The following is a 27,573-nucleotide window of genomic DNA, read 5'->3' on the forward strand; positions in this document are numbered from 1 at the left end:
CAGATCTCGCAGTTACGACAAGGTTGCAGAGTACGTACACACACACACACGTACATCGTAGATTAAAGAAACATTTGAACATTCAAATGCTGCAGTACCTACCTACATCCTTCAGAGCAATGTCAATCTCCGGTGTTACGGTAGCAGTGGATTGAAAAGGCTAGTCAAAAGGAAGTACAGTCCTGTGTGTACATATGCTAGGCCAAGAAAGAGTCGTCGCTTTAGTTCGTAGGCGCACGGCCAGGGCATTCTCGTCTTCTAATAGTCTTTGATCTTGCATTGTATCAATGGGTAAGCATTCATTTCAGAACAGAAGTAGAGCATTTCAGACAAGGCACGGAGGAGTTGGTGATGGAGCCGGAATCTGGCCGAGATAGAGGAAGCAACTACAACACAACCGGCCCTCATCAACCTCCTGAGGTTACATACAGGCAGTATACGCTAATAGCTTTTGCATGGATGTGTTGCTGTAGATAGCATACTTGCAGACAAACCGAAACAAACATCGACGGGAGACGGGAGTTGCTGGGTTCAAGTGGTATTCTGGTTGGTTGGTTGGGATGATATTCAACCATTTATCCCACCACTCAACGTGGCCTAATTTTAGAATGCCATACCCCAGACCGGGCGTACCTTGCTCAACTTGAACCAACAACATCATCATGTTCGGTATCGCACGCATAATCGTTTCGAGACGTACATCCATGCTCGACCATCGTGAGCTCTGCCGGTGACAGTTCGATCAACTCGATGCACGCAATACCCGTAGCCCGAAGCGCTTGTTACACCACACGCACACAGCGCGCATTATCAACCTAGATCTGCGGGACAAACAGACAGATCCCTCCATCCGTCCTTCTCCTCCTGCCGCTCCATCCACCTTGGGATGCGGTGCCCTAAAACTAACCGCCTCAGAACCTAGTGATCAATATTAAGCGGCATCGCTACACCCATTGGCTGCACCGAGCCAAGTACGCGGCCTATGACAGGGACAACCTGCACACCAGATGTGCCTACAGTCACTATCGAAAAAGAAGAACCTTCTCTCACCTCCCCAAGAGAGATACCGATTCTTAATTTAGAACTTCAACACTTCGCTTCGCATCGCCAAGTTCGCATAGGGCGATGTGGTGTGGCTTCCGTGGCGCATCCCCCGTCTCAATGTGACTTACACAAGGCTCGCCTTGTGCTATTCGTCCGCATGCAGTACATAGTCGTAAGGCAGGTATGTATCATGTCGGGCGGACAAGCAAGCAGAAATACACCACATACAGGCACACCTGCGCTGCCCTGCAATGGTACCTTGACTAATGCTCCCATTGGTTGCCCACGTTATCGTCTATCGTCCCTGTACACATCTGCGCAAAGGGGAGGCGATACGGGCGTCAAAGCAACTCGACTCCAGAAGCAGGCGGCGTAAAAGTGACGACTAACAGTGACTTGGCCTCAACTAGTGCCGCCGCGGAACCGTGGTATCATGATCCATTGTCTGTCAGATGTCCTCTCCTCCACTCCACGTTTTGGAAATATTCCGATGTGCACTGCTTGATCTCGGCGCAGTGTACAATTCGGACTAGTGTGGCCGAGATTGATGAGGCAGAGTGCAACTGAAAGCAACTTTGTTCAGTCAGCGGGTGTGCCTATTGCGGCAAGACCAGTAGTCGCTCCTTTACCGCCAGTCCGGATTCCCGTAAAGGCCACAGGCAGACTTGTCCATCAATGACACTCCGGGACGCTGGAATCAGACCACCACGAAAGGCCACAACAACAGGTGGGAAAAGAAGAACCCATGCAAAATAACTGAGCAATGGCGTCATTGACGACTTGAAACACTTGCGATCGAATGCACGATAATCGAATAGCGATGGTGGAGATCAGATAACGTATAAAATAGGAAGGCCCAGGTTCTTCTAAAGGCCTGCCTGGCTGGAGATGAGGCCGCTTTCAACGGCCATCCGCGGCCGGTACTCGTTGGCGTTGGTTCTGGGGGGGTTGGATACGGTACGTTAGTAGGCGCGACTCAGGCTCTGGTTCGACCACCTTTTCCGACTCGGACAGTTTTATGATGGGCGGGTTTGGCGGCCGCTGGAGCAGGCTGGCTCGATCCTCGCAGGAAGACCATCAGTCCTTGCATGAAACCCACGTCGGCGACATGGCCCCCCCCGCCGCCTGGCCCTGCTCGCTGCTGGCGCCGTTGTGCGGGCACTTTTCCGCTTCTATGGGAATTGATCAGCTTTGACGCCAACCAGCCAACTTGACATCGTCTAATAAAACCGGAGCCCGCCCCCTTGTCGCTTTGCACAAGTACAAGTATCGCACGGATGGCAACCCTGGCAGCCTGGGGGGAGGGAACCGGCAGACTGGCCTGAGTGGCTCGTCCTCGGAACCCTCTTCAGTGCTCTGCGGGGCAGGCAGCGCTTGACACAACCGTTTGACCAGACTGACTTCCAATGAATGAATGGTGTCTGTGTCTGGGTTTCCCAAGAAGAGTCGCGAGGTACATGCCGCACCAGTGACCAGCAGAAGAAGCGCGACTCACAACGCTAGTGTAATGTTGAGCAAAGTAAACCATCGCCAAGGGCTCTCTGGGCTCTCTGGGAGCTTGCGGGAATGTCGCTTGGCCAAAGGTAGGTACTTATTACTTCATTCAGCAGGTACTTTTCCCTCTTGGGACCATTTCCCGTGAGGTCGTCAATCATGATTGCTCTCAGCCACTCGCACGCTACACCGACCGACCGCCATCCAGCTTTTTACGCGCACCTCGGAGTAACGCACCTCGGAATAAGATACACATTCAATACAATACACCAGCCAATCCAATACGGTGCATTACTCCGTATATCAAACAGCAGACAGCCCTGAACGTTGGTGATCCTCGGAATACATATAGCATGTTTTTACACGTATGGTTTCTCGGAATCCTCCCGTCGAGCTTATTCCTCCGCTGCTTTCGAGTCCCGAAACGGTTTCTTTCTTGCGGCTTTCAGGACGGCGGCTGAATAGCCGAGAGGCTACATACCAAGTACGCGAGTGTGTGCGTTTCATTTCGCGTCAGCCGCTTACAACCAGAGCCACTCCGTAGGCAGCCACGAAACGCTTTCGTCACTTCTCAGCCTACTTGTTCAAGAAGGCCCTAAGTCACAATGATCCAGTTTGTCACTGCTTCTGGTTACCGCACCCGATCACAGATCACAAGCCAAACAAAATCCGTCCCAGAATGGCCAAGTCCCTTCCCATCCATGGATTGCCTATATATCAATAGAACAGATAAATAACAAGAATATGAGACCAAGGAAACGGTTGGTCTTGTTGGTTCTCGAAATAGCGAGCTTCATTGAGGGGTGGCTAGGGTATAGTTCGTCCGGCATGTCCCTTTTGGGACAAAAGTGGCTGATCCGTCCCAAGAGCGTGGTTCAGTGTCCAAATTGTTTGCTGTTGGTCCTTGTGACGAGAAACAGGGTGTACTTATTAGCAGGTATTATTATTATTAGCCAAGCCGATTCCGGATGGTCGCACTGGGAAGCCGATGCGCCGAGCACGGCAAACAAGCCCTCCTTCGCCTCCCACGCCCTTCCATACGTATTGTCATTGCACATGACGAGACGACTGAAGTGGGCTGGGCGGGAGCAATGGGCGAAGAATGCCCTTCCCGTCAAGGTAATTTCAGGTCCAGACGGGCTGAATGGCCGTTGGCTTGCTCATACCGGCAACGCCCCTTCAATGATTGCCAATCTTCTCATCTATTTTGTACCGGGGCAGTATCAACATCCAACAGCAAGCATGTGCACACCCGGAGCAGTGGTAAGGGCTTGTAGGCAATAGCGTAAGAGTAACTACACGCAGCGATGTCATCAAAGATGGAACAACAGCCGAGGTAAAGGGTCGACGACAAGGAATGGGGGCAGTCAGAGAATCCGCTAAGCCAGCATCGTCACAATCCCATTGACAAGCATCACCAGTACTGGCTGGGACGAAGATGACAAGAACCGCGCTAAAAGTGGTCGCCGTCCTGAGATTCAACGGAATTAACGCGGACTGGCTTCTTCGGCTCGATAGCCACAAGCGAAGGATCAACTACATACCCAGGGGTCTGTCAATGCAGCTGGACGGCAGGATGGGTACAGGCTCTGGGACGGACAGGACTGGACTGGGTGACCTGAGCCGACCGAATTTGCCCCCCCCCAGTGCCCGACCACTCGCCCAGACCAACAATTTACCACCCGATTGTTACCCGAGCCTCCGGTCAACAGAGCCTCAAGATCACCCCCAGTCAGAGAGTCAGTCGACGTTTCTGAAACTGGCCACTTACCGCAAACAATTGATCAAGGGCGATTCTTTCTGGCCCAGACCTCTTTCGAGATCGTATCTAGCGGGTACACCCGTAAGCGCTCATTCGAAAGAGGCTTCAGCATCAGACTTTGTCACCGCTCGGGTCTGTCCAATGACGAGCAGGCGTTCCTGGATAGCCGCCGTCCCATGACGGGGTTTAAGCGCCGCCGCCGCCCTTTTCTTAGCATCTGTGACTCAACACTGACCTAACCTTCTAGAAGATTTCCTCCTTGGGCAACCGCTGATCGCCTATCCACCACTACCATTGCGAACGAAGCGCCCGTGGTTAGCGGCTACCTGTGTCGGTCTACGTCGACGGGCTATTTTCGTCGCCGTTGCGAACGATGACTCGCATCTTGCCCCTGGGTTCCGTCGTCCTGGATCCGCCCGGGCTCGATCTACTGGTCAGCGTCGACACCATCGTCGTCGTCGAGGGTCCGGGGTGGGACTGACTGATGATGCCGACGGCGCAGATGAGCGCTACGGCTGCCACGCGCCCACATGCGAGGTTCCCGTCGCTCATTGCAGATACACAGTCCTCTCTATGCATATTGCGAGAAGCGGTCTGGCCAGCCACAGCCTATGGCCCATGGTGTATACCCGTTCTAGAAGCGCCGCTGCTGCCTCCATGACACCTCATTGGCCCGCCGGATGCCCTCGTGCCTGCTGTCTTCCCAGTCTTTGGTTGAGATCTGTGGAAGCAGGCTAAGAAGCTATTCAGGGTCCTCCTGCATGCCCCGTCTGTGCTGGGCGCCTCCACAACGGCCATGTATCTGCGGGCGCCAATCTTTCCCTTCCCCCTCCCTCGCACTCGGCTTGAAGCTGTGCTGTTGGTGTCATGCATGCGTCCCTTGTCCTTATCACGCCAATGTAATTGGTGTACCTGAGCAAAAGAGCCGCGAAGGTTAAAATCAACGTCAGGGGAGGTAGGGGAGGTCCAGTCACAGTCCAGTCTCGGTGTGCGTGCGTGCCTCGTCTCCTGCCCGACTATGGAGTACACAGGCATCTAGATCTCCCTCCCTGGCCCTGTTTACCAGTGTTGGGTGTAGGTGCATTTGAGTCATCGACCATACATCATCACGGTCCCTCATAGGTAGGCAAAGAGATTATGTCCGTGGTCTTGGGTCGTCGTTGGTTCAGGAACGCCTCTATTTTAAGCAAGCTTGCAACTATTTTTACAGCCGATATTGTAGCCCCATGACGCAGGCCGGGGCGGCTGCAGAAGTGTTTATTGAAACGTCAATTCCTAAACTAAAATGAACCACATGTCTCCTTTCCCACTTTGATTACAGTCATTTGCTTTTTCCACTTTCTTCTGTTTATTTGTAGTGTCTTTTTCCACATAATGTTCTTTCTTTAGCTCACCGACATGTCTCTAAGCGCTGCCGCTGCTGTCCGGGCTTTCCTTTCATCCCTACCTACGATCTCTGGGCGCGTCGTCATCCATACCTCCTCAACTTTCCCTACATACTGTCTGACATGGTTGGAAACATACAACGACGCGTTTCTTCCCTACCCTAACCCGTCACCGCTGTCCAGGATCTTCCACACCCTTTTTCGTTGTGCCCTTCCTTCATTTCTTTCCATCGGGTTCTTTCACTGGGCGCCGGGTGTTATTTGCCAGCAGCCTTGCATCAGGAGCGGAAAGCCGGGCGTTTACGGGGTTGCGGAGTCGGCGCTCGTTTCGTCACAATTCAATACCACCTTCTTCTCTTTTCCCTTACGACCTGCTTACGCCCCCCCTTGCTCTTCCTATCAGAGCCCTTGCATCTGACGTGTGCGTGCCCGGCAGTTGCTGCGCTTTGGTTTCATGTTACGCAAAACGACCTGGCATGATTACGATGATGGTGTTGCTGTTGTTCCCCCTAAGTACCTGTCCGTTGATCAATGTACTTACCTAGCTTTCTTCCTATTTGCCCCTCTCTATGATGAATCCTCCCACTTAGGTAGGTACTGCTCGCTTGACGTCGTTCCCCCCTCCCGCGCTAACTCCACATTCCCTCCCTCTCTCCCCCAGCTTCCGGGGATTATGTGCGCCCTTTGCGCGGGAACGGTGGTGGCGATGTGCTGCTATTGGGCGACTAGATCCTCCGAAAGGGAAAACCCACGAAAACGAGAGAGGCAACCGAGATGGACCGGGCGTGAGATTTTAGAGTTATTCGGGCATTAGTTCACCATCCGCTTTAGGGAATTTTGGGGTCTCCCGCATGCTGCTGCTGCCCCTTGCGCACCCCTCCCTCCCCTTCTCTCCCTAGGTAGCCAGCCAGCCCGGCGATTCTATCGGCGCTTCGCTTTGCCCTTCCCACCTACATACCACCACCACATCACACACCGCATTAAACCAGATCCCCAGCTAGATCATTGGCTGGCACCAGTGGGGGGTTCGCTGACTCGTCGCCACACATGCATGCACTCACACACGCACTCACTCTCTAGGCGCAAACGCAAGGCAGTTGGGTTTGCGCCTGCCGAGGCTCTTTGCCGAGGGACGGCGTCTCCGGCGCCGATCGTTTGTCGCCTACCCGCCTGCCCTGCGCTCAGGCTTACTTGCATGGACAGGTACGAGAAGGAACATGAGGGGGGAGGGAGTTCAAGGGCGGGAAAAAGAAGGCGAGGCTCGGCGATCTCGCCGCAGGTGGCTAGTGAGTCATCGTCATCACGGTGCTCAAGGTACCGGGCTTCTTCTACAATCCGAGAAGTCTGAGCGGTGGTGGTATACTAGCTACCATGGCCGTTACGGGATTGCGTATCCAACCCGGGGAGATAGATCATGGTACTCTCCATAGCTAGAAGGGCTGGTTTACTAACATTGCACGGGTTCTGAGGTCATGCCATGTGAATGGCATCATACACAAATTAGATACAGTTGCGGTGGTTAGCAAGGTAAGTAATGTAGAAACGGATCGTGATGCAATTTTCATAGAATCTAATGTCTACCAATCTCGCATCTCCATCTCCATCTCCGTTTTCTTCCTTTTTTATTCGCTTTTGGGTTCTTTAAGACAGGGCATAGGGCACATTATGAGCTGATGAAGGATTGACAGCTCTTAGCAAGAGATAGAACGGAAGAATGAGCCGTCGACCATTGCAGGCTACAACTGAACCGCTGATATGAGTTCTGTGTATCCCCCCTGAAATGGAACCAAGTCGCAAGAAAGGCCTGATTTCCCCTCAAATTGAGCATCCAGGGTGCCGAAGTTGGATTTCCCATGACAGTATTGCAGACCACGATATGCTTCCGTTGATGTTTTTTTTTTTTTTTTTTTTTTTTTTTTTTTTTTTTTTTTTTTTTGCCGTGCCCCTGTTGATCCCTTCTCTTCGTTGCGACTAAATCGACGGTGAAAAGAGCAGACCCAAACTGCTGCCAACACGTCGTTGTCAGACCAGACATCCATGCTGTAGTAGCACGCAGCTCTCCTGGGTAGCATAGTGACATTGCGAATTAATTTCCACCACAGAGATGGGACATGATACCATTGTCGATTGCATCGAGGATGTCGCCGTACCATAGCTCAACGGGTTGCTGGGGCAGGTACTCGCCGAAGTCGGACAGACAGAGTCCTACCATGGTACGGGGATTCTTTGTGTGGATGTCAACACCGCAGACGTCGTGCGTCACTTTCAAGACGCCTCCCTGCTCCCGAGTGCGCAAGACGTCGAGGCGTACGGCATCCTTGGTCGACGGGGCGGGGCCACTGCAGTCGAGATTGACGAGGATGGAGATGCGCGGCTGGAATTCTCGGTCCGTCATGGCGACCTTTAGCTTGTCGACGTCAGCCGGGTCGTACCAGCCAAACTGGATCCAGCAAGCGGGGATGAGACCCGCCGCCGGGTGAATGAACCAGATGGTGCCGTCGGGCTCGAATACGGACATGGTTCGGACGCCGCGTCTCGAGATGTTGGTCTGAGATCGGAATCTGGTGTCCTCGAACTTGGTGTTGGCGAAGGGGACAATGGATCCACTGTGCGGAAGGGAAGCTATAATAGCATCCTTGAGACGGGTGCAGACCGCTTGAGTGATGTGGTGGACCGATGAACGATGGACAATCGCCGGCTTGGACAGGTAGATGGTCAGGTAACCCAGGAATGGGAAGTAGTCCCAGGAGTGAGCACCATCTTCCAGCAGGGATAGATGGCGAGTTCTCAGGGCATTGAACTCCTCCGGTCTCAGGGTGAATTCGTGGTAATTGGGGAACTCGTCGGTTGAGTCTCCTGCCTCCAGAGCGCGGGTGTATCTGGAGGAGTCGGACGACAGTCTGGGCTCGGGGTGAGAGGTCGGGCAGTGCCGGGTTGGTCGCGTCGCCAATGTCAGTAGACGATGAGCCATTGCCTGCGACAGGCTGAGCGCCTGACGGGTTGTGAGCCATCTTCACGGTGAGTTGTCCTCCTTGCGATGGACGGGAGTTGAGTTGGTGAAAGTGTGTGAAGTGAGGTTTGTAGTGGTTCTGTGGGATGAAAAGAGAATGGGTGGGTGCCTGTTATTAACACGCTGCAGTAATGGAACTGGATTCTTTCAGTGCTCGGTAAATAAAGTTGGGCTGGCTGTTCTTTCTGTTCTTTCCTCCAGACCTCGTAGGCGACACTTTGCCTACGTCCTTTCACCTCTCCTTCACCTCCCTCGACTTGGATGGCCGTGTTTTGGTGAGTCGAATTCGATCCCCAGCACCAGCGTCTGACGAGTTCGGTTTTCAACCAGCATATTGCCTAGCTTGGCTTTAGCAGTAACTACCAAGCCCGTTTGAGTTTCCTCGCCCCTAATCCATTCTGTTGCAATGTGACATGAATTGCCTTGGCCATCTCCTCCATATCCTTAACCTCTAGAAGTGACCCGTCTTCCCTCGCACACTTCTCCTGGGCGCTCCACTCATCGAGCCCCTGGAAGACCAAAGGCCACATCGAGGACTTCCATAGAGGCTGCCCAACGTGTTGACATCTGCTGACCACCGTCGTGGCGGTGAAGAGTACCGCACCTGAGAGCACGAAGGCGAGAGGGGGAATTAGCCAGAGCCACTCGATGTGGATTATTGCCTCTTGATGCCAGGTGGTTCCCTCGGCCGTGGTAGCACCTGGCCCCGAGCGGATGGTATTCGTCATGCTTTCCGTTATATTGGCTACGACCTCTGAAACATTTCTGCCATACCCCAACATAGAGCCGATCGAGAAGGCGGTGTCCAAGGCATTTCTTCTGAATGTGAACATCCCTCTCATGAAAGCAGATAGGCTTGCATGGTCGTGGTTCACAATCTTGAAGGTGTCGTTTTGCAGAGGCCACAAGGTATTGGCGGTGGCTTTTGTTTTACCATCAACAAGAGGTTTCAGATAGTATGTCAGTTTCGCATTCGACAGACCAGAACCATTTTGGTGTAGGGCAGGACCCAGATGGAGAGGTACTTCTGACACATTGTAAGGCTTTAGCATTCCGTTCAACTGTAGACTCATGTCAGTAATTTCCTGGTTTGAAGGGTGAAAGACCAACGTGAAGACCGACATACAATCTCAACGTTCTTGAATGTCTTGGCGCACCAGCTCACTGCACACTCGGTTGCGGTCCAATTCCCTGTTGCTTGATCACTTGCTGATTTGTTTCCCCCATTATATGCATTTTTAAACTGGATAATAGCCAAAATGATAATCTTTCCCGTGACTCTCCGGTTCACAGAATGGGGCATATAGTCGAGAGTAGCATTGCCAGCTACCTCGAGCATGTTAACGGAGTCGGAAGCTTTTTCTTCCACAGTAATTGGCAATACAAGCCCTCCCGGTGTAGTAAATGTAGCGTTGCGATACCCGGGGTTGTAAAAAATGCCGCATGGCGCTATAATGTTTTCGCCGGTCTTTGGTACAGTTCCAATGATTTGTTCTGGGCATTCATCGACGACTTGTGTTTTGTCCGAGACATCCTCACAAGTGCTGCACATGGACAGCGAGGTAAATACGGGCCAAGTACAGTTACCTGAGGGGCATGTGAATTGAAAATTGGATCCAAGGTCGAAGACGCCATTGAGGAAGGCTCCTTGTAGTTTGTTACCAACAATAGGGGCTACATTTTACTTAGTGGCAAACTTTCGAAAGTGTAGTTCTCTATCATACTATGTATATGTGTGATATCATGGGCCACTTACGTTCAAACTCTTTCGTAGGATCGAGTTCAGCCTTGAAAGGGTCGCCTGTATCGAAACTAGACGAAACGAAGATGGAAGAGCCGGCCTGCTGCTCGCCCACCTTCTCTGTCCGGATGACCACTGTTTGCTGGGCGAAGGGTCCTAAGATCATGGCCACCAGGGTAAGGAGTGCTCCTGCCGTTGCCAACAGGGGCCATGATGTAACCTTCGAAGGACTCAGGAACAGCAGCGCTCCCCAGGGTCCCTTGCTGGCATTGTCGAAAGCTGACAAAGCGTCCAGGCGGCGCTCTTTTCTTGCGAAGTAGTGCCACTTGATCTGACTGATGCACTCGCCGATCGGAAGCAACATGGCCGCTTTGGATACTGTGATGAGGATGGAGAAGAGAGCGTTGATGCTGATAGGGGACGCCCATTCAGCAAGGGGCGTCTTGTCCGTTCTGGCAGCAATAATGAAAATAGCCACCTTACAGCCGAGACTCAGTAACACAGCAAGTGATTCCCATAGCCACCAATTATGAATTCGACCGCGCGCTTCTGGCTTGGATTCAGGCTTATGTAGGAGGTCTGTCTTCGAGGTATTGTCGTAGCCATCATGAACCACTGGGTTGGTCTCAGCCCCTAAATGGTGGTTATTGCTATCCAGGGCCCGGTAACGAGGTTCGAATGATGTGGATGCTCTGTGAACTACCATAATGTACTAGATGAATCAGGAGCTGTCGTACCATGAAGAGGAAGAAATGTGAAGCGACGGATTGAGAGAAGAGAACTGAACGAGGCTTGAAAGATTCGCGGCTTAAACACACCAAGACACTCTTAAGTAGCCAAAGCACCCATAGAGGCTGGAACGGCACACATAGCTGTTTGGTCAGGGTTGTTCGCCAATCAGATTCCCCATTCATAACGCAGATCGGCTTACATACACTGCAGACCAGGTGCAGGAGGGGCGCAAGGCAAATTGCAAAGGGGGAGAGGGGGTTCGTTACAGAGATACAGAACTGGTCAGAACAACTACGAAATAATTCGAAAGGCTGTTACCAATATTAGAAATGCATCAAACCTCGCAGTTGCGAAGAATGCATATTTAGCTGACGCAGGATAGTGGCTGATGTCTTGCATAATAGCTGTGCCCGACCATTACCAGAACGTAGAATTTCCAGCCCCCAGCTGGCACTGCCTCTTGGGGCGGCGGCTTCTCTGCATCCGAGTTGCTCGCGACAAGGAGTTTATTATCGTATCGCTGATGTAACATTCAACAGAAGAACAAATCAGCCCCTATTGTATGGTACCTACCAAGATGAACCATTTGATGACTGGCTACCTTTGCCATTGCTCACGATCTTCTTGAACATGAATGCGAAGATTGTCAAAGCGGATGAATGTTCTTATCGTATTTATTATCTGGCAGTTGGTAGGAATGTAGCTTCACGTAGACCTCACGTGAACCTTAAAGGCAAGACCAATGTGGGCGTAGAAGACGGCAACTCCATGTTGAGGGACTCGATGCAGCTACTGGCTTACTGCTACATGCTTCTAAATCATCAGATAGAACGTACGCACCACTGTGGTAGGTCACGGCCAAGCATTTTGAGATCTGGATAGGAGAGACGCGTATCGGGACGGCCAGTCAAGTAGGCTTGGTTGGCAACAGTGCCTTCACTAATATGGCATCATGGAAAGCCAACGTGGACTAGATATGACAGCTAGGGATTGGCTGATGAGAAGTGTTATTTCTTTCTGCCCATGAACTAAGTAAGGATGTACATTGATAACTACAGAAGCACGTTAGTTGGAGGGAGCATCATATCAAGGTGGACGACGACGATGAGTTCAAGTGGGCAAAAATAAAAAGAGGAAAAAATGCCAAAAAGCTCAACCCGACTCCCGCCGATCCCCCCGGCTGGGGCTCGAACGGTCGACCTGGGTCTACGAAAAACCCGCCGTGTCCGGTTCACGGTGCCCGGGGAGGGGCGTCCCCCTGCACCCGAGCCCGGGTTTTTCATCTTCCACACGCCCTACTACTCGGCCAAAGGGGCCCGTAGGTCCCATGGCCAAGCTAAGGGCGTGCTTCAGTGAAAGAGAGAGCTGTAATTAGGCCTTATGACCTGCAGCTCACCTTTCCATATCTCTCCCTACCCCTCCCCACTCGAGCTTTCAGGCCACCATGGTAGCTAGGTACCTACCTAGGTAGGCAACAGGCAAGCACAGTGACCAGACACAGAACCTCGATTGTTTGGCATCGGCAATAGTTACCTCGAGGTACGTCTTTCTTTCCCTTGGATATCGTTTTTGGTGTCGTCCACGGCCGCACTGAACTCGGAATGTGAACAAAATTTATCCACCCCTCACACCACACATTGCAAGGTAAATTCGAACCCAATCCAGTGGCCTGTCGCTTTACCAATCTGGAGAGAATTGATATTGACCAACCTGAACAATTCCCTTGGCTCCCCAGGGCTGTACATCCACTGACTGGCGCTTGACCCTGAAGCATATTCCGTCATAGGGTACGTGCAAGGCCGATGGGTATTTCTCAGAACATCAAACATGAGGGCAACTTGGTCGTAACGGCGTAGGATGCAGATATAGATGCTAGCGTGCTGGCATATTGTTGCTATCCAGGAGTGGGCAGCAGGGGAGAAGTCGACGAAGGCGTTGATGGGAACGCAGCCTCTATTTCGCCGGGGTATCCGTGGCAGCCCCCCCCCGCCCTTTCAGGGTATCAATGCTAACATAGAGCAGCAGGTCTCGAGCTATGCAACCGTTTCGCGATTACAGACAAGGACGGAAGCCTCGACCGCACCTCCTCCCTTGTGGCTCGTCACCGGCCTCGACGATGACCGTCTCATCACTTGGATCCTGACAACGGAGGCCCCGCAGCATGTGACGCCGAGGCTGCTGGTGTAGAGAAGAACCCACGACGCTGCACCCAGTCGATATACCAAGGCATCTTCGTCGGGCAAGAACACTGAGAATGATTGGCAATAACCATCTCGCCATGTGTGGGGAACTTCTTTGAGACGTTCCGGTTCCCTCGTAGACCATTCTCATGAATACGGAACCTCATGCTCATCCCTCAGCCCAGCGAACATGTCCACAAACAGCAACTGCCCCTTCATAGAAGGGAAGCTGAGTTTGGCCCTGCCAATATGATGCAGCCGGCCTCATGACTCCTGCGATGCTTGGCGTGGGTCTTTGAAGTATGAGCCGGAGGTGCTGGGTGTGTTTGAAAAGGGATTGGTGCCGACTGCTGCCGGGCGAGTTGGAGATGGAGATGCGCTCGCTCTCGTCCTCGATACCCACCAGAGGGTTGTTGATCTGGATAATGGGTGTCTTAGTCATTGACTTAGTGATGGCTGTGTTCTCAGCTATCTTTATCCGTGGGACGGACTGGATGTGGTTTGGACCTTGACCTAGAAGCTGAGGGAACCAAGGTCTAGGCCCTTCTATAGGACAGACTCAATCTTCTCCCCATGGCTGGAACTCTCTTCCTGTTGGCACTGCATGGCCGCCCGAACCTTGAGTTCCGTTGCCGATTTCTCTTTCGCCCTACTCGACCGTCAGCCAATCGACAATTTTCGCATACGGCCGCTTACCTCGGAGGTCATCAAGAAGGCATCATTGACAATGCAAATCTCTGCAGAGACTGAAATTGGAAGCGATGGAGAGCTCAAGAGAAACCAGAGATATTCGGCGGCGCCTTCACCCATATTTGGCAAGACCGCCGCTCCTCACTCACCTATTGGGGTTTAATGAGGAGAGTCAAATCGGAACTCTGTCTGACTGGACCGCCTCTGAGATGTGAAAGCCCGCCGCTGAGTAATGACAGTTATACCCACTGGCCAACCTATTACTTGGCCAAGTTGAGTCACCCTGGCACTCAGTAGAGCAAACACAAAGTCGGCAACACCTTATGCAACCTTTATATGTGCCTGCCGCCCCACTTGCCTCCCAGCCTGCATTGTGTGCGCGACTTTTATCTGGCTGCCTGCAGGAACTTGGAAGAAGGCATCGCGTCCAGTCCCAACGGATTGGGTGCCATCATGCAAGGGTTCTCGTTCCAAGCCTGTATGTAAGCGGAAGCAGCGGGGGTATATGGGCGTCTGGGCGTCTGGGCGTCTGGGTGTATGCGTGGCAGCCGGACTTAACAAGGGCTTAGTCTCACCTGTGTCCGAAGATTCCAGCCTCCATCCCACACCTAGTCGCTAGTAGGACGACGCTACACACACAAACACTCTACTTGTAGCAGGCATTGCGTGCCGTGCTCCTGGTGGACCGATTTGCTGAGCGCTGCCACGGTTGTCTTGCAACGTTGGGCTCAGGGAGATATAGCTGAGAAGAGGGGACGAGGTCAACAGACTTTGAACTTTGCCGTGATCAGCAGTGGCAGGCTTGGCGAACACCCTATGGAAGCCCATTCAAATTGGTATCATCAGGCAATTGATTGGTTGGGGGGCAAAGACCCCCAGGCCGACGAGGACCGATCTTATCTCCCGTAGGACTTAGAGCCGAGAGCCCGAGACCATGTCTGTTACGAAATGAGGGGCGAAAAGTGACCTGGTTTTTACAGCAGGCGGTGGTTCGTTTCTCGACCACCGCACCGGAACGATAGGTCACGCTCTCCAGCCAAGAAAACGAGGTGGGCTGGCCTTGGGCGCTCTCCTTCGAGAGGCTGGGCTACCTAAGTACATGTAGGTAGGCTACATGCCATGCCGTGTGGGATCCCCCCTCGATGCAGCACCCTGCCATTGCTCCATCTAGAGTCCGAGAGAGGAAAAAAAGCGAGAGCTTTTGATTTGTCCAAGAAAAGCCCCCAAGTTACGTCTCTACTCTACATACCAAGCCATGCTGACTTATTGTGAAGTCAGTAGGTACCCTGGCAGTCAATAAGGGAATCCAAGCCAAGATCAGGAGGAGCTCGGTACTTGGGCAGGTGGGTGTACACTCTGCCCAGGATGTACCCTTAGTCGAAAAAAAGCCCCCATTCTCAAAACGGGAGCTGCGGAGTTTGGACGACCCATTTTCTCCGGATACGCGGATATTCCAACGAGGGAAGGGAAAGGAAAGGCGACCGAAAAAGCACCCTCGACCATGGACTGATTAATTGCTTGATTTGAACAATTAACGGGGAACGGAACGCTTTCCACGCGCACACACTCACACACTCACACACTCACGCTCACACACGCATGCACAACGCTGGGAAGAGCAAGAGGGCGAGTAGGAAGTGACCCCCATGAACCCAGCCGGCTGTCTGCCAAATCCATCCATTGATTCCCGTCACCTCGCTCAGCCTGGAGCCTTGTCACTGCTGCAAGTACCTGACCTACTTAGTCGACCTCACATTTGTCATTTCCTTCCTTCGAGTTCATATCTCCGAAAAGTAGTCGATGTTTTGCCATCGGCTCCCGGCTTCAAGCAGCTGTTTCTTTCCTCTTCCTAACCTAACCCATCTCACCGCGCGACAGCCATAGCTCAGCTCGTCTGGCCTTAATTGAGCCCGACTGTCGCTTCGCTGTTAATACCGCGCTCCCGCCGGACTTTGGCTTTGATCCAACTTGGCCTGAGCTCACACCATACCACACGCATACACACACACACACTCACTCATGTCCAGTCCTAGTGTGTGGGCTACATACAGACGGCATGACACACATGCTTTCAACCGGAGGACTTTAAAATAAAAAATCCGCCGTTTTTTTGGAGGTTATCCCCGAGTCCGGACCATGGACCGTCCATCCTACCAGACCAGCGTCTTCCGCGCACAACCCACCGAAGGCATGCAGCGGAAGATCCAGAAGCGCAACAGACCGCCAGTTAGCTGCTTGCTGTGTCGCACCCGAAAGGCAAGGCCGTCTCACTGCTGCTGTTGGAGCATCTCCTCTCTCGCCGTCGCCCCTCGCTAATCTCCGCCTATTAGGTGAAATGTGACCGTCAGCAACCATGCGAAAGATGCGTCAAGAGTGGAGAGGCCGCTTTCTGCGAGTATGCCCCCCGGGCCGCCCGCAAGCCCAAGGGCAATGAGTCCCGGCCCCAGGCCGACACCCGCCCCAAGCAGGATACCATGTCACGTCCCCTCCTGCAGGTCCGCCTGCAGAAACTGGAGGACATGGTGAACGGCCTGGTGCAAAACGCCGGGAGCCAAGACGGAAGCATCGCCAGTGTCGCATCTAGCTCCGATCCACGGAGCGAGGTGGAAATGCGCTCTGACTTTAGCACCCCTCCGAGCACGGTAACCACCGCCGTCACGTCCAACAGTGGAGCATCCTACGGCCATACCCAGCCCGAGAACGGCTACGTCGGCGCAACCCACTGGTCGGCCATCCTCGAAAGCATCCATGACATCCGGGGAATTGTTGAAGCTGAACCCTCGGAAGAAGACTCAAGCCCTTCGCCGCCGCCCCAATCATCATCATCCCACCAAACGCGCGAGATGGACGTGGTGTACGGCACTCAAGTTCGTCTTACTGTAGACGAAGCCTTCGCCCGGTTGCCACCCAAGCACAAGACAGACCAGCTTGTATTTGGTTACTTCCAATCCAGGTTCCATGCCGCCCCGTACATCCACACCTCCAAATTTCAAAGGGAATACGACGTGTTCTGGCGAGATCCCTCATCTGCCAGCTTGCTATGGCTCAGCATCCTAGCTTCCATTCTCAACGTGGCTGCCACCGTTTCTATGGGGAAAGGCGAGGATGTGAGCAAGGACTGCGAGGCAGCCCACCCCGACAAGTTAGCCGCACTTGCAGTCGACTGTCTAATCGCCGGCGACTACCTGGCCGCGAAACCTTACTCTGTAGAGGCCTTGCTGCTATCGAATTATACTGAATTCCAACGAAGAAAGGACTGCGACTCGAGCTTATGGTCCAAGTTCGGCTTACTTGTACGTCTCGCCCAGCGGATGGGTTACCATAGGGACCCAAAATACCTACCAAGTATCACACCCTTTGAAGGGGAGATTCGCCGGCGTGCATGGTTCTTCATCGAGGTGTTCGACTGCATGTTTTCATTCCAACTAGGTATGCCTCCGATTGTCCGCGAAGATGAATGCGACACCGAAGCTCCAGGCAATCGGTTCGATCTGGACTTCGACGAGCACACGACGGTCTTGCCGCCTCCCCGACCTCCAACTGAAGCAACATCGACGCTTTATCTATGCTACAAGTCCATACTCTGCCGCTTGCAGCGTCGCGTCATCCGATTCGCCTTGTCGATCCAGCCACCGCCACCGTACGAAGAAGTGGTAAACCTGGACAGTGAAATACACTCATTCCACGAGCAGCTTCCCGCCACGTTGAGAATCCGCCCTGTGCGCTCCTACAGCTTTGCAGACTCGTGCTTCGACATTGTTCACAGGCTGATGGTCGAGTTGATGTATCTGAAAACTCTTTGCGTCTTACATCGAACCTTTCTCACGCGCGACCACAAGGATAATCCTAGATATGCCATGTCTAGAAGTACCGCCATTGATTCGGCATTGCGGATCCTTGACCTCCATGCAGAATATGATGAAGAAAGTCGACCGGGTGGCCGATTATATCAAGACAGGTACATGTTTTCCGGACAGACACTACATGACTTCTTGATAGCGTCTATGGTCCTCTGTTTGGATCTGACAGAGAGTATCTCGACCGAGTAAGTTGCCATTACCTTTTATTGAACCTACATGATGCTGACTCTAGTGAAAGTCCGACCGAGCGGTCAAGAAAACTGAAAGCGCTGGGTACTTCGTATAAGATATGGTCAGCTAGGAAGCACCTTTCCCCAGATGCCGCGCACGCCACTAGAGTTGTTGGGGCTATTCTGCGCAGGGTTTCGATGCAGGAACAGCCTACGCGACCCCCTGTGCAAGCCCCTCCGCAGCCTGAAGTAAGGGATGGCTCGCTTGCCAGTCTTCTCAACAACGACACACAAGAGACGCGGCCACCGCCGCCGCCACCCATGGACCAGTCCCAGCTCATACATGCGATGGACTTTTCTCTCGACTTTATGGATACCATACCCTTGGACAATGTGCTGAACGACCCGTCACAATACGATTGGGTAAGCTCTGCCGAATTCACATCACAACTGTTTCTTGTAGTGTTTGCTGACTCGCAACAGAACATGATTGACCATTATCTCCTCGTTGACCGACCAACATCTCGGTGATTTCATTAAGATAAAGAAGTATTTAGGGATCAGAGTTGCGGCGTCACTTGATCCTACGAAACGAACCCATCCACAGAAAAAGAGAGCTGGGGATTAAAAACACCGTAGCGACACTATGAACTTTTGAGCGCGACATTTGTCACTTAACCTACGGGACACCCTGAGTTCTGTTAAGGAGTATTCATGGCGTTTTCTATATCTCCGTGGTTGATGCTTACTTCTTAGCGAACGCCTGCTCCATTTTGTTTTCATGTCACGCCCCGTTATGAAAACCGCCTACGTATGAAAAATTCCCCAAAGTTGTTGCGGAGTAGAGATTCTATGGCGAGAGTGTCATTTCAAGCCTGGGGCTCGTGTCCTCTCGTGGATTTTACTTATTCATTTATATACTTAGATACCACTACATGTAGCGAACAAAAAAAGCAATCAAGTTGGAACGGCTTGCCACATTGTTTACTTTTCCGTGGGTGACTTTTTCTCGGTTCATGTCAAGATTAACTACGATGCTCGTGATACCCTGGACATCCTCTCGCCTGGGTAGCGTAAAATATTGTTTGCTTTCCAGTGGCATATACCTTTTGTGATTATGTGGACATGTGCATTATCCTTGCCCGCACTATAACATAAACAGAGTATTCTCAGCGTGTATAAGGCGACAACTGCGAGGAATGCGACAAGTAGAAAGGTCGCGACCTGCCGTTCTCAAGTCTTGGTGTTCTGGGACATACAGTAGACAAGAACATGGGAGTACTCACCGCACGATGCGAGGCGCCGACGTCTGGCTGCCTCGATTTGGCAGTGCCCCAGACGAAAACCACGAGGCCGGCCAGCCCCTGTGTACAGCCCCTGTTCCCGCAGGCCGACCGCCGTCTGCCAAAGCAAGCAAGATTTGGTGCCGGCTCGGTCCGTGTTGGGTCAGTAGCAGCGAGGGCACGCTATTGACAGGCGAAGGATGTTGTACCGGCAGCAGATTCATGATCAGGCTGGAAACTGCGAGTTGAGTCGAACGTCAGTTTTTCTCCCCTCGTTGGCTGACTGGACAGCATTTTCGTTGTTTGATGGTCTTGAGAATGTATGCACAAGGAAGACCTATGGTTTCAATTAAAACCAGCGACGGAAGAGGAATACAATTGGAAGCTGTTTGACGGATCGGAAAGGGGTAGACGCAATACTTCATGCAGGATGGATTGAAAGCCATCGGGAAGGCCGCTGAAGCTGCAAAGTATGACTAATTCGACACATACGAGGCGAGGGAGCTCTACTTCAGCTGGCCAGGGTCCGAGACCGAGGGAGCCAGACAGCCGATGAAGCCTTGGCAAAGCATCTGGGAAAATTCGGTCGTTGCGAGTTGGCGGCAGTCTATGTTGCCAAGAACAACGACGACCCGCTGTAGAGTGTCTGGATCTACTCGTATCGCCGCGTGCGCTTATAGCAGCCTACCGTTGGAGCACGAAGAGGATAATATAGAAGGCGATAGGAAAACAAAGCCAGGGACCGGTCGACCCCCAAAGCCCAACCTTGAAATGCCACTGACACTATGAAGAATCCCGAGATGGCCTGTACGAGACCGGACCAAGATGGGAAAGGATTCGAAGATAAGGAAGAAGAGCAAGTTGGCTCAGTACCTCGGTGGTTGGCATAGAGAACCACCAGATGGGTTGCCTTCATCACTTTAGGATCAAGTAGCTATCAGCATTCCGCAGATCCAGCATTGCTCATACCACAGCGATTTGATTACTTTCTCGCACTACTCATCACCCACATCACGTTTAAAGAATGGTTTAAATTTTTATCTATACAGCCGGAACACTCTGAGGCCATCCATCAACTAGAACTCCCTCTCCTTTTCTTTTCCTTCTTCTCCTTCTCTTCTATCTAATACCGCCGAAATCATCGCCAAGAAAGCACAGTGCAAAGCTGTCCATCCTCCAGCTGGGGGAAAAGAAGATCATGAGAAAAGATGTATTCATTAATCCTTCCATCCCTTGCGCCGGCTATGGTGACTAGCTTTCTTTGCCAATGGAATAATGGTGGGTTTCCACTGGTAGACTTTTCCAAACGGGAAAGTCCAGATCCGCGCTCGCAATTCTTTATATGCTGTCCCTTGCCTGAACCCCTGTTGCACATGGTGCGATGCCCAGCCGCCATCACGTCTATGCTGATGTCCACAAAGCCAGCTTGAGTAAAATCAACATGCCCCTTATCAATTCTCGCCTCGAACGCCCATACGATGAATGCCCCTGAGAAAGGATTGCCCATGTACGCCATCCATGTCGCAAATGTAAACACATTTGTTTCGCCACTAACCACTCATTCAACGGACGCGGGCCCTGTTCTACGAGGTTCCTGTCGGTGGTTTCTGTGGCAGAGTGGCCGGGTTGCCGTAGTTGGGCAACGTGGAGTAACCGGCTTGGTGGTTATGGCCGTTTATAGGCTGGGGTAGTCCCATGTTCTTGTGCTGCATAGGATGGCCCATTTGATGTGGCATGTGAGGCATATGAGCAGCCGGATGCTGTTGCATATGCTGAGGTGGAGTCGCGTGGGGGTGGTAAGCCGGCAGCGAGTTGCTGGAACTCTGACGGCTCATGCCATAGCTTGGTGCGCCACCCATATAGGGCTGGGTGGCTGGGGAGCTGTACCCGTTGTAGTTCATGTGTGGCGAACCAATCTGGGGACTGCCATGTGGAGCACCCATATTGTAGGGTGCCATAGGTGGCTGCACGTGGTTCATCCCGTTGCTCGGAACGAACGACTGCGTTTTGGGGTTGAAAGCGTGGCGGTTATAGCTGCCCGGAATCGGATGCTGGCTTTTCGGGTCATGTGGATTGACATTAACAGGCAACTGACCGAAAGCATAGGGTATCCCAACGGGGCCGACATTGCTTTGGGATTGGGGACCCCTAGTTGCTGGTTGCTGGTAAGGCGATGGGACGGGGGATGAAGCAGGCGGGTAAGCAGGCTGTTGCTGCCAGGCTGGCTGGGCAGGCGTGGGTTGCATCGGTGAGCCATACCCAGGCATTGACCCGTTGCTCGGCGGGTAACGCTGCTGTGTCGGCTGAGGGGGTTGAGGCGGGTACTGCTGGCAGGTTAGCAAACTATATTCGCTTCAAAGCTGTCCAGGGAGACTTGCTGTCGGCATTGGCCCATACGGAGGATATCCGCTCATAGGACCTTGGGGTATCATTTGCGGATACGCGGGGCCTGCTTGAGGGTAACCTTGCGGCATGGGAGCCTGGTAAGGTTGCTGCATCTGACCGTTGTACGGCATGTTTCCAACTGCAACATACTGTCCAGTCTGGGCCCAGCTTGGCTGGTGAGGGTTGGTTCCATAATAGGGTGTGTACTGAGATCGGGAATCGAAGCTCTCCGAATCGTCGCGTCGCTGCTTGCCCGTCTTACCACGCCTTCCCAAGTTGGACTTTTCCTTGCCTGAGACAGAACTGGCCCGGGACATGCCATTCGCATCCTCGGTTTCTGGGCCTAATTAGCTAGACCTTGTACAGAGTCCAGACGAGGACTTACCAGGTGTAGACTCACCAGTCTTCTCCGAATTGCCAAAAATACGCTCTCGTGCTTTGTTGTAAGCCTCCTCACGCTGCTCTCGAGTGAGCCTACATATGTTAGTCAGACGAAGCAGAATAAGGGGGAGCAGAAGAACCTACTTATAGTTGATGCCCTGGCTTTTCTTCTCGCCATCACTGCCCACTTCAGAAGTGCCTTTGGAGGGGCTGTTACTTGCGTTACCGGAATCTTCGCCACGGCGCATGATCTTCTTGGGCAACAGCACTGGCGGCGTGCTACTGTTGTTAGTTTCGGCAGCGGTACCGACGATACTTGCCAGCGACGGTGGAACCCTGCAAAAGGGCGTTCTATAAATACGCACAGCGCCCTGTACCGCTTCGAATGAATGGGTCATGTGGTAATAATCCGCCAGTTTGTGTGTAAGCATACGGCAGAACGAGTTGTTTGGTGGCAGATCCATGTAGGGCTCCCTAGACAAGAATATTAACAACATGTTCCAATAATCTGCGGGTTCATGACTTACTTTGAAGACTGGACGAAGTTAATTACGTCCTGTTCCAAGCGAAGCAAGAACAGGCGATCCTTGGGTGATGCCATGGCCTCAAGCAGTTTCTCGTCCGGGTTTTGGGCGTACATCGAGTTAAACGCATCGGGGTTTTGTGAAACATTGGCCAAGATTTGCTGCTTCTCGGCAGGGGGCGGAATACCCGACGAGTTACTTTGGGGAGTCGCTACGCCCTGTTCTACTACCACCTCGGGGAGCAGTTGAATGATCCGCTTCTCCGGCATATCTCCAAGCCGCAGGCGGTGCACGCGTGCGATCTCGGATCCCATTCTCGAGGCGGTCATCTGCGAGCCCCGGACCGAGAAGGCCTCGTCGTCTTCGGCCGCCTTCACGCTAGCGCTGTCGTCTGGACGAAGCGACTCCTTCTCGTCCAGGGCAAACGTGGTACCAGAGGTAATGCTCTTCCCGTCGAGACTGGGCGCTTTAGTACCGATCTCTGAGTTCGAATCAGCCCTGTTTGACACCTCGTCGGATACGGCTGTGGTACTATCAACTTTGCTATGAGAATCGCCTGGGGCGAGATTCGACGAGCCGTTGACGACAAGGCTAGGTGTAGATGTTGGATTGACAGCTTTGGAGGATACGCTAAGATCATTCATGTTTTGCGTGACCTTGACAGTTGCGTCGGTCGACTTTCGCTCGTCCCGGGAGTCTTTCTGGGCAGTCTCAGGGGCACCATGGTGCATCGCTGACTTGGCGACCACGGTAGGGCTGACCGCCTTTGGTGCCGTTGCGGCAGGGTTCTTGGCCGCACCGGCAGGCACCGCAACCCGCTGTGCTGTAGATGGAGGCATGTTTTCCTTAGCACCAGACGCTGCCACCTGGTATCGTGTTAGTCTTGGGGTACCAGCGACAGAGACAGCTGATGTGCGATAGGGCAACATAGCGTAGAGCAGCAGAGCAAGAGCTTACCTTAGCAAAAGAGAGCTTCTCCGTTCCAGCCGTCGCCATCTGCGCAATGATGTTGATGAGCAACTAACTGCTCTGTTGCAGATCAGACTGGTAGTCTGTAATACTACTTTTCTCGAGTAAATGGGTGGAAATATTGGGCTACCGCCGAATCCTCGATTAGGACTGCGACAACGAATACGACGTCAAAAAGGTAGCTGCTGGTTCTTTAGGTGCGCACCAAACGGCAGTTTGTAAGACACAATACAGTATCGACAACAACTCAGGAAAGGAAATGGATCGAAGAGGCCCTCGGGAGAGACAGAATACAGTTGCTCATTGTCGTAATGGGTATCTTGAGTCGTATGCAGTCGTGTGTCGTCGTGAGAAGCCTGGTGCGGAGGCAAGGGCCTGATGGTAGGCGGTATCGACCGAATCTGTGTGCCGGAGTCGGTGGGTGACTGGTCAGGCTACCAGGAGGAAGACGGCAAAAGACGGCACTTGTGCACAGTGGCGGATCGAAATAGGGTGCGGGACGTGACGTCTCGTTCGGGTTGAGAGGATTGCTAGGTGTATTGGAGATAGGTGCGGTGTGGTGCAGGCTCTCGGAGTCGCAAACAAGTCGCAAGTAGGTGCAGTCTGGATACGGCACAATTTGCTGCTGAGGGTGATGCGCCGGGAAAGTCAGTTCAAGTGCGGAGGTCGGTAAATTGGTAATCAGGTAAGACACTGGCGCCTACCCGGGGTTTAATAATAACCCCAAGACGAAGAGACTGGCAGCCAGGGCGAGGTTGATTTATAAAGAAGAAGCCCGGATTGAGTTTGGGAGATGGTGGACGAACAGGCAGTATGTGACGAAGATGGAGGGAGTGGGAGGTGTTCCAACTTTGGACGTCGAGCAAGCAAGTACTTGAGCTTTTACGGTTACCAGTAAGGTTACAGATACAGAGGTGTACATGTACTTGAGGTAGCCAAGTAGCTCGGGGGTGGGTGGTCGCTAGTGGCCCTGGTGGGTGGGTAAGTTGTAGGCAAGTAGGCTGGCTCTGGCTCAATCAGTCCATTTGAGTGGGAAGGCTGAGGTTAAGGTTTCCAGCAGTACTTTTCCCATCAGAACCGTAACCAACCTGCGCACTAGCCACTAGGTGCTCGGTCTGCAGGCCTATGCTGCTACAACAGTACATAATATCTGAAGTGTATGCTGCTACATAGGCACCTAGGCACCTAGGCACCTAGGCCTACAGTAGGTACTAACCTTAGGACTGCAGTGGATGGGGGCCGTCCACAGGAAGACCAAACCCGTATCCGTCCGTCCTGTGTTCGCCCTCCTCACCTGCACTGCACCTGCTGCGCTGCACACACACACACGCGGACGTGGGACGGGATTCGGCTCGCGGGGCGGAGCGTTGCTTGATGCCCACCGAGCGAAACAAGTAATGGAGCGAGCCGTTCTGACAACCTTACAGGATCTGACAGTCAGACTACTTCTGCTGTATGACGGCAAGGCACAAGCTAGGCTCGTGCAACCACAGCTGAAAATGGACATCAAACAGGGCCGAATTGGGACGAGGAGGCATGGGATGGGTTGTATTTTTGACGATACAGGGGAGACCAAAGCGAAGAAGGACGTCTATAGGCAGTATCCAGTCCGTGGCAAGTATAGAAACGTAACTAATGAATGTACCGACATCCCTGATTAAATATGCCGAACCAATTGTTTTGGTTCGGTATAGACAGGCGCCCTTCCAATACCGTTGGAACAGTGCCACATCCGTGCTCTCTCTAATCGAGATATGCTCTCCAGTCGGTTGAGCTGTAAAGACGGGATGAACCGACAGAGCCTTCACCACGCAAGTCTCATCCACTTGCTGCTGCTACTGCTGCTACTGCTGCTTCTGCTGTGTCTGCTGTGTCTGTCGTCGGTGGTGGTTAGCTGACAAGCGGACGCTAAAAAGGGTCAAGCGAGGTTCAGAGGCTCACTTGGTTTTATTTAGAACAGCAATTGTCTGCCGGAAGGTGCCGCACCACCACCCCTGGATGTAGAGCCGCCGTAAGATGGGGTAAGAAAGGTGAACAAAAAAACCGAGGGTGGCGTGGCTGTTACCACTTCCACTTCCACTTCCACTTACCTTAGGAGAGCTTAGGTCTAAGAAGTATGTACATACATACCTACGTAACCTACAGGTTGGCTTGCATATCGAGACTTGGCCCGTGGCTATACAGGTAATACATGCACGTACAGCCCAGTATGCTGTTACATAAATACTGTTACATAAATAGGTTATGCAGCCTGCGATGTCAGCCCGCATCTATCAATGCTGCGAAATATCACGAGAGAGGTATTTTCGGCACGAAACAACAAGACGGTTCAATGTTCCGGACGATGAACTGCCACGACCAGGGACCTGGGGAAAGGGCTGAAGGCTGAAGCAAACGACTAAGTGGGGCAATTGTCAACGGGTGACGGGCTGGCGGATGATTCAATCTTGTTTCAATCCCTCCCGTTCCAAACATGTCGGAGCCGAGCTCATGACTTTTGCTAAAGGTCATATACTAATATTCGCTATACTAAGATACCACCCTTGTCCTCTGCGAGAACCCATACACAATTGCGGGCAGTCAGAGGCATAGACAGTCTACGTGTATCTTCGTTTACAGTCGAGCTTGAGTCGGCCCTCGCTTCGACTTCCTTGATGTCACGAAGCCTTCAATATTGGCTGAACCTGTGGTATTGCAGATGCAACCTTCATATACAGACGAGTCCAGCAACCCGTTGGCGGTTATCCTCTCGAAGGATATGTAGACAAGTAGCATATTTGAGAAAATGGGTATCATTCTTTGGGACTCAGCGAACCAGAGTCAGGTTCCTTTACCAGACGCCAGACCATGCATTATATCAAAATCGCTCATCATTGGGCATTCAGCGTCGCCTTATACATCCTCTTCTGCTCGCTCTCGGCTTTCTTCTTCTTCCTCTTCCCGCTCCCGTACTCTCATGGCCTCCACCAGCGCGACGCCATCCAATCCGACCGCCTCCCCATTCCCATCCGCGTCCGGAACCGTCTTCTGCTTCTCGGTGTTCTTGGCGTTTGCTATGCGCTCTCGCACTAGCTTAGCAATGGCGTTGTCCGTCCGCACATTGAGAATCTCCAGCTTCTTGTCCAGATCCCTCTTGAGATCCCAGTTCGGCTTTTTGGGCTGGAGTTTGAACAGATCAATGCCCTTATCGGCCTCGGCGGCCTCCTCCAGCGCTTTCTGTCGTATTTGCGCCTCGACTTCCGCCGCCTGCTCCTCTAGGGTCGGGCCCTCCATGCCCAGGGTCGGAGGGGCCTCGAAGCCGAGCTTGGGGGCTTTCGCTTCGGCATCGTAGTTGCGTCCGGAAAGGTGGAGCTTGGCAACATCTGGCACTGCGGGCGGTGAAAGTGACCGTGCTGACTCTGGCGGTGCTATTTCGTCGGTAGGCTGTTTGCGCTTGAGGGTCTTGAGCTTGGCCAGACGTGCCTTTCGGTCGTCAGCCGCGGCGCCGAGGCTGGCTTGTGTAGACATGGCGCTGACGGTCGCAGGAGATGAAAAGTGTAGGATTATTTGTACGCGATTGCAAGGAGAGAAATCGATATGTCGTCTAGGCAAGGCACGGCAGCTGCGCGAGTGTAAAGCAGGTAGGTATGGCGGCGTTGGTGGCTTGGGTTTAGTACAAACAATCAATAGAAATGCGCTGCAGACGACCAGGAGCTGCAGCCAGCCGCGCGAACTGCAATTCGATAAGGCGTGATAAGACTTTTGGCGGTTCCACCTCCGAGTCGCGCCCCAATGAGATTTCCAAGACCCCGGTTTGCAGGCCCCATATCTTTTATACAGCTTCATGTCCATAATCAACGTAATAATACCTTCTTTTCTGGTCGGTTGTGCCTGCCTTTTTCTTTGTCTCGGCAAGGCGTGTCTGATGTCACATATTGAGTAATGCGAACATGTGTATTATAACCATACGACAACACATCTACC

General features: G+C 52.7%; 7 protein-coding genes across 7 annotated transcripts; 1 reads left to right on the forward strand and 6 right to left on the reverse strand.

Annotated features, from left to right (window-relative positions):
- Positions 1–4,636: 4,636 nt before the first annotated feature.
- Positions 4,637–4,852, reverse strand: PG986_011106 (uncharacterized protein; the record flags this gene model as incomplete). Its single annotated transcript, XM_066847328.1, has 1 exon — positions 4,637–4,852. The coding sequence occupies one exon, from the start codon at positions 4,850–4,852 to the stop codon at positions 4,637–4,639; it is 216 nt and encodes a 71-aa protein (XP_066696819.1).
- Positions 4,853–7,771: 2,919 nt separating this feature from the next.
- On the reverse strand, positions 7,772–8,656 carry PG986_011107 (uncharacterized protein; the record flags this gene model as incomplete). The annotated part of the gene is made up of 1 exon (XM_066847329.1): positions 7,772–8,656. The coding sequence occupies one exon, from the start codon at positions 8,654–8,656 to the stop codon at positions 7,772–7,774; it is 885 nt and encodes a 294-aa protein (XP_066696820.1).
- A 398-nt stretch (positions 8,657–9,054) lies between these two features.
- On the reverse strand, positions 9,055–11,142 carry PG986_011108 (uncharacterized protein; the record flags this gene model as incomplete). Its single annotated transcript, XM_066847330.1, has 3 exons — positions 9,055–9,756; positions 9,822–10,369; positions 10,452–11,142. 3 exons carry the CDS (start codon positions 11,140–11,142, stop codon positions 9,055–9,057), a joined length of 1,941 nt encoding a protein of 646 aa, XP_066696821.1.
- A 2,375-nt stretch (positions 11,143–13,517) lies between these two features.
- Positions 13,518–14,158, reverse strand: PG986_011109 (uncharacterized protein; the record flags this gene model as incomplete). The annotated part of the gene is made up of 2 exons (XM_066847331.1): positions 13,518–13,766; positions 14,045–14,158. The coding sequence occupies 2 exons, from the start codon at positions 14,156–14,158 to the stop codon at positions 13,518–13,520; spliced, it is 363 nt and encodes a 120-aa protein (XP_066696822.1).
- Positions 14,159–16,174: 2,016 nt separating this feature from the next.
- On the forward strand, positions 16,175–18,599 carry PG986_011110 (uncharacterized protein; the record flags this gene model as incomplete). The annotated part of the gene is made up of 4 exons (XM_066847332.1): positions 16,175–16,264; positions 16,369–18,083; positions 18,137–18,491; positions 18,552–18,599. 4 exons carry the CDS (start codon positions 16,175–16,177, stop codon positions 18,597–18,599), a joined length of 2,208 nt encoding a protein of 735 aa, XP_066696823.1.
- A 2,335-nt stretch (positions 18,600–20,934) lies between these two features.
- On the reverse strand, positions 20,935–23,570 carry PG986_011111 (uncharacterized protein; the record flags this gene model as incomplete). Its single annotated transcript, XM_066847333.1, has 5 exons — positions 20,935–21,694; positions 21,749–22,073; positions 22,122–22,210; positions 22,262–22,591; positions 22,645–23,570. 5 exons carry the CDS (start codon positions 23,568–23,570, stop codon positions 20,935–20,937), a joined length of 2,430 nt encoding a protein of 809 aa, XP_066696824.1.
- Positions 23,571–26,502: 2,932 nt separating this feature from the next.
- On the reverse strand, positions 26,503–27,117 carry PG986_011112 (uncharacterized protein; the record flags this gene model as incomplete). The annotated part of the gene is made up of 1 exon (XM_066847334.1): positions 26,503–27,117. One exon carries the CDS (start codon positions 27,115–27,117, stop codon positions 26,503–26,505), a length of 615 nt encoding a protein of 204 aa, XP_066696825.1.
- Positions 27,118–27,573: the final 456 nt, after the last annotated feature.

The sequence above is a fragment of the Apiospora aurea genome, assembly GCF_038362705.1.
Source record: "Apiospora aurea strain CBS 24483 chromosome Unknown utg000007l_segment0_segment0, whole genome shotgun sequence".
Classification (NCBI taxonomy): domain Eukaryota; kingdom Fungi; phylum Ascomycota; class Sordariomycetes; order Amphisphaeriales; family Apiosporaceae; genus Apiospora; species Apiospora aurea.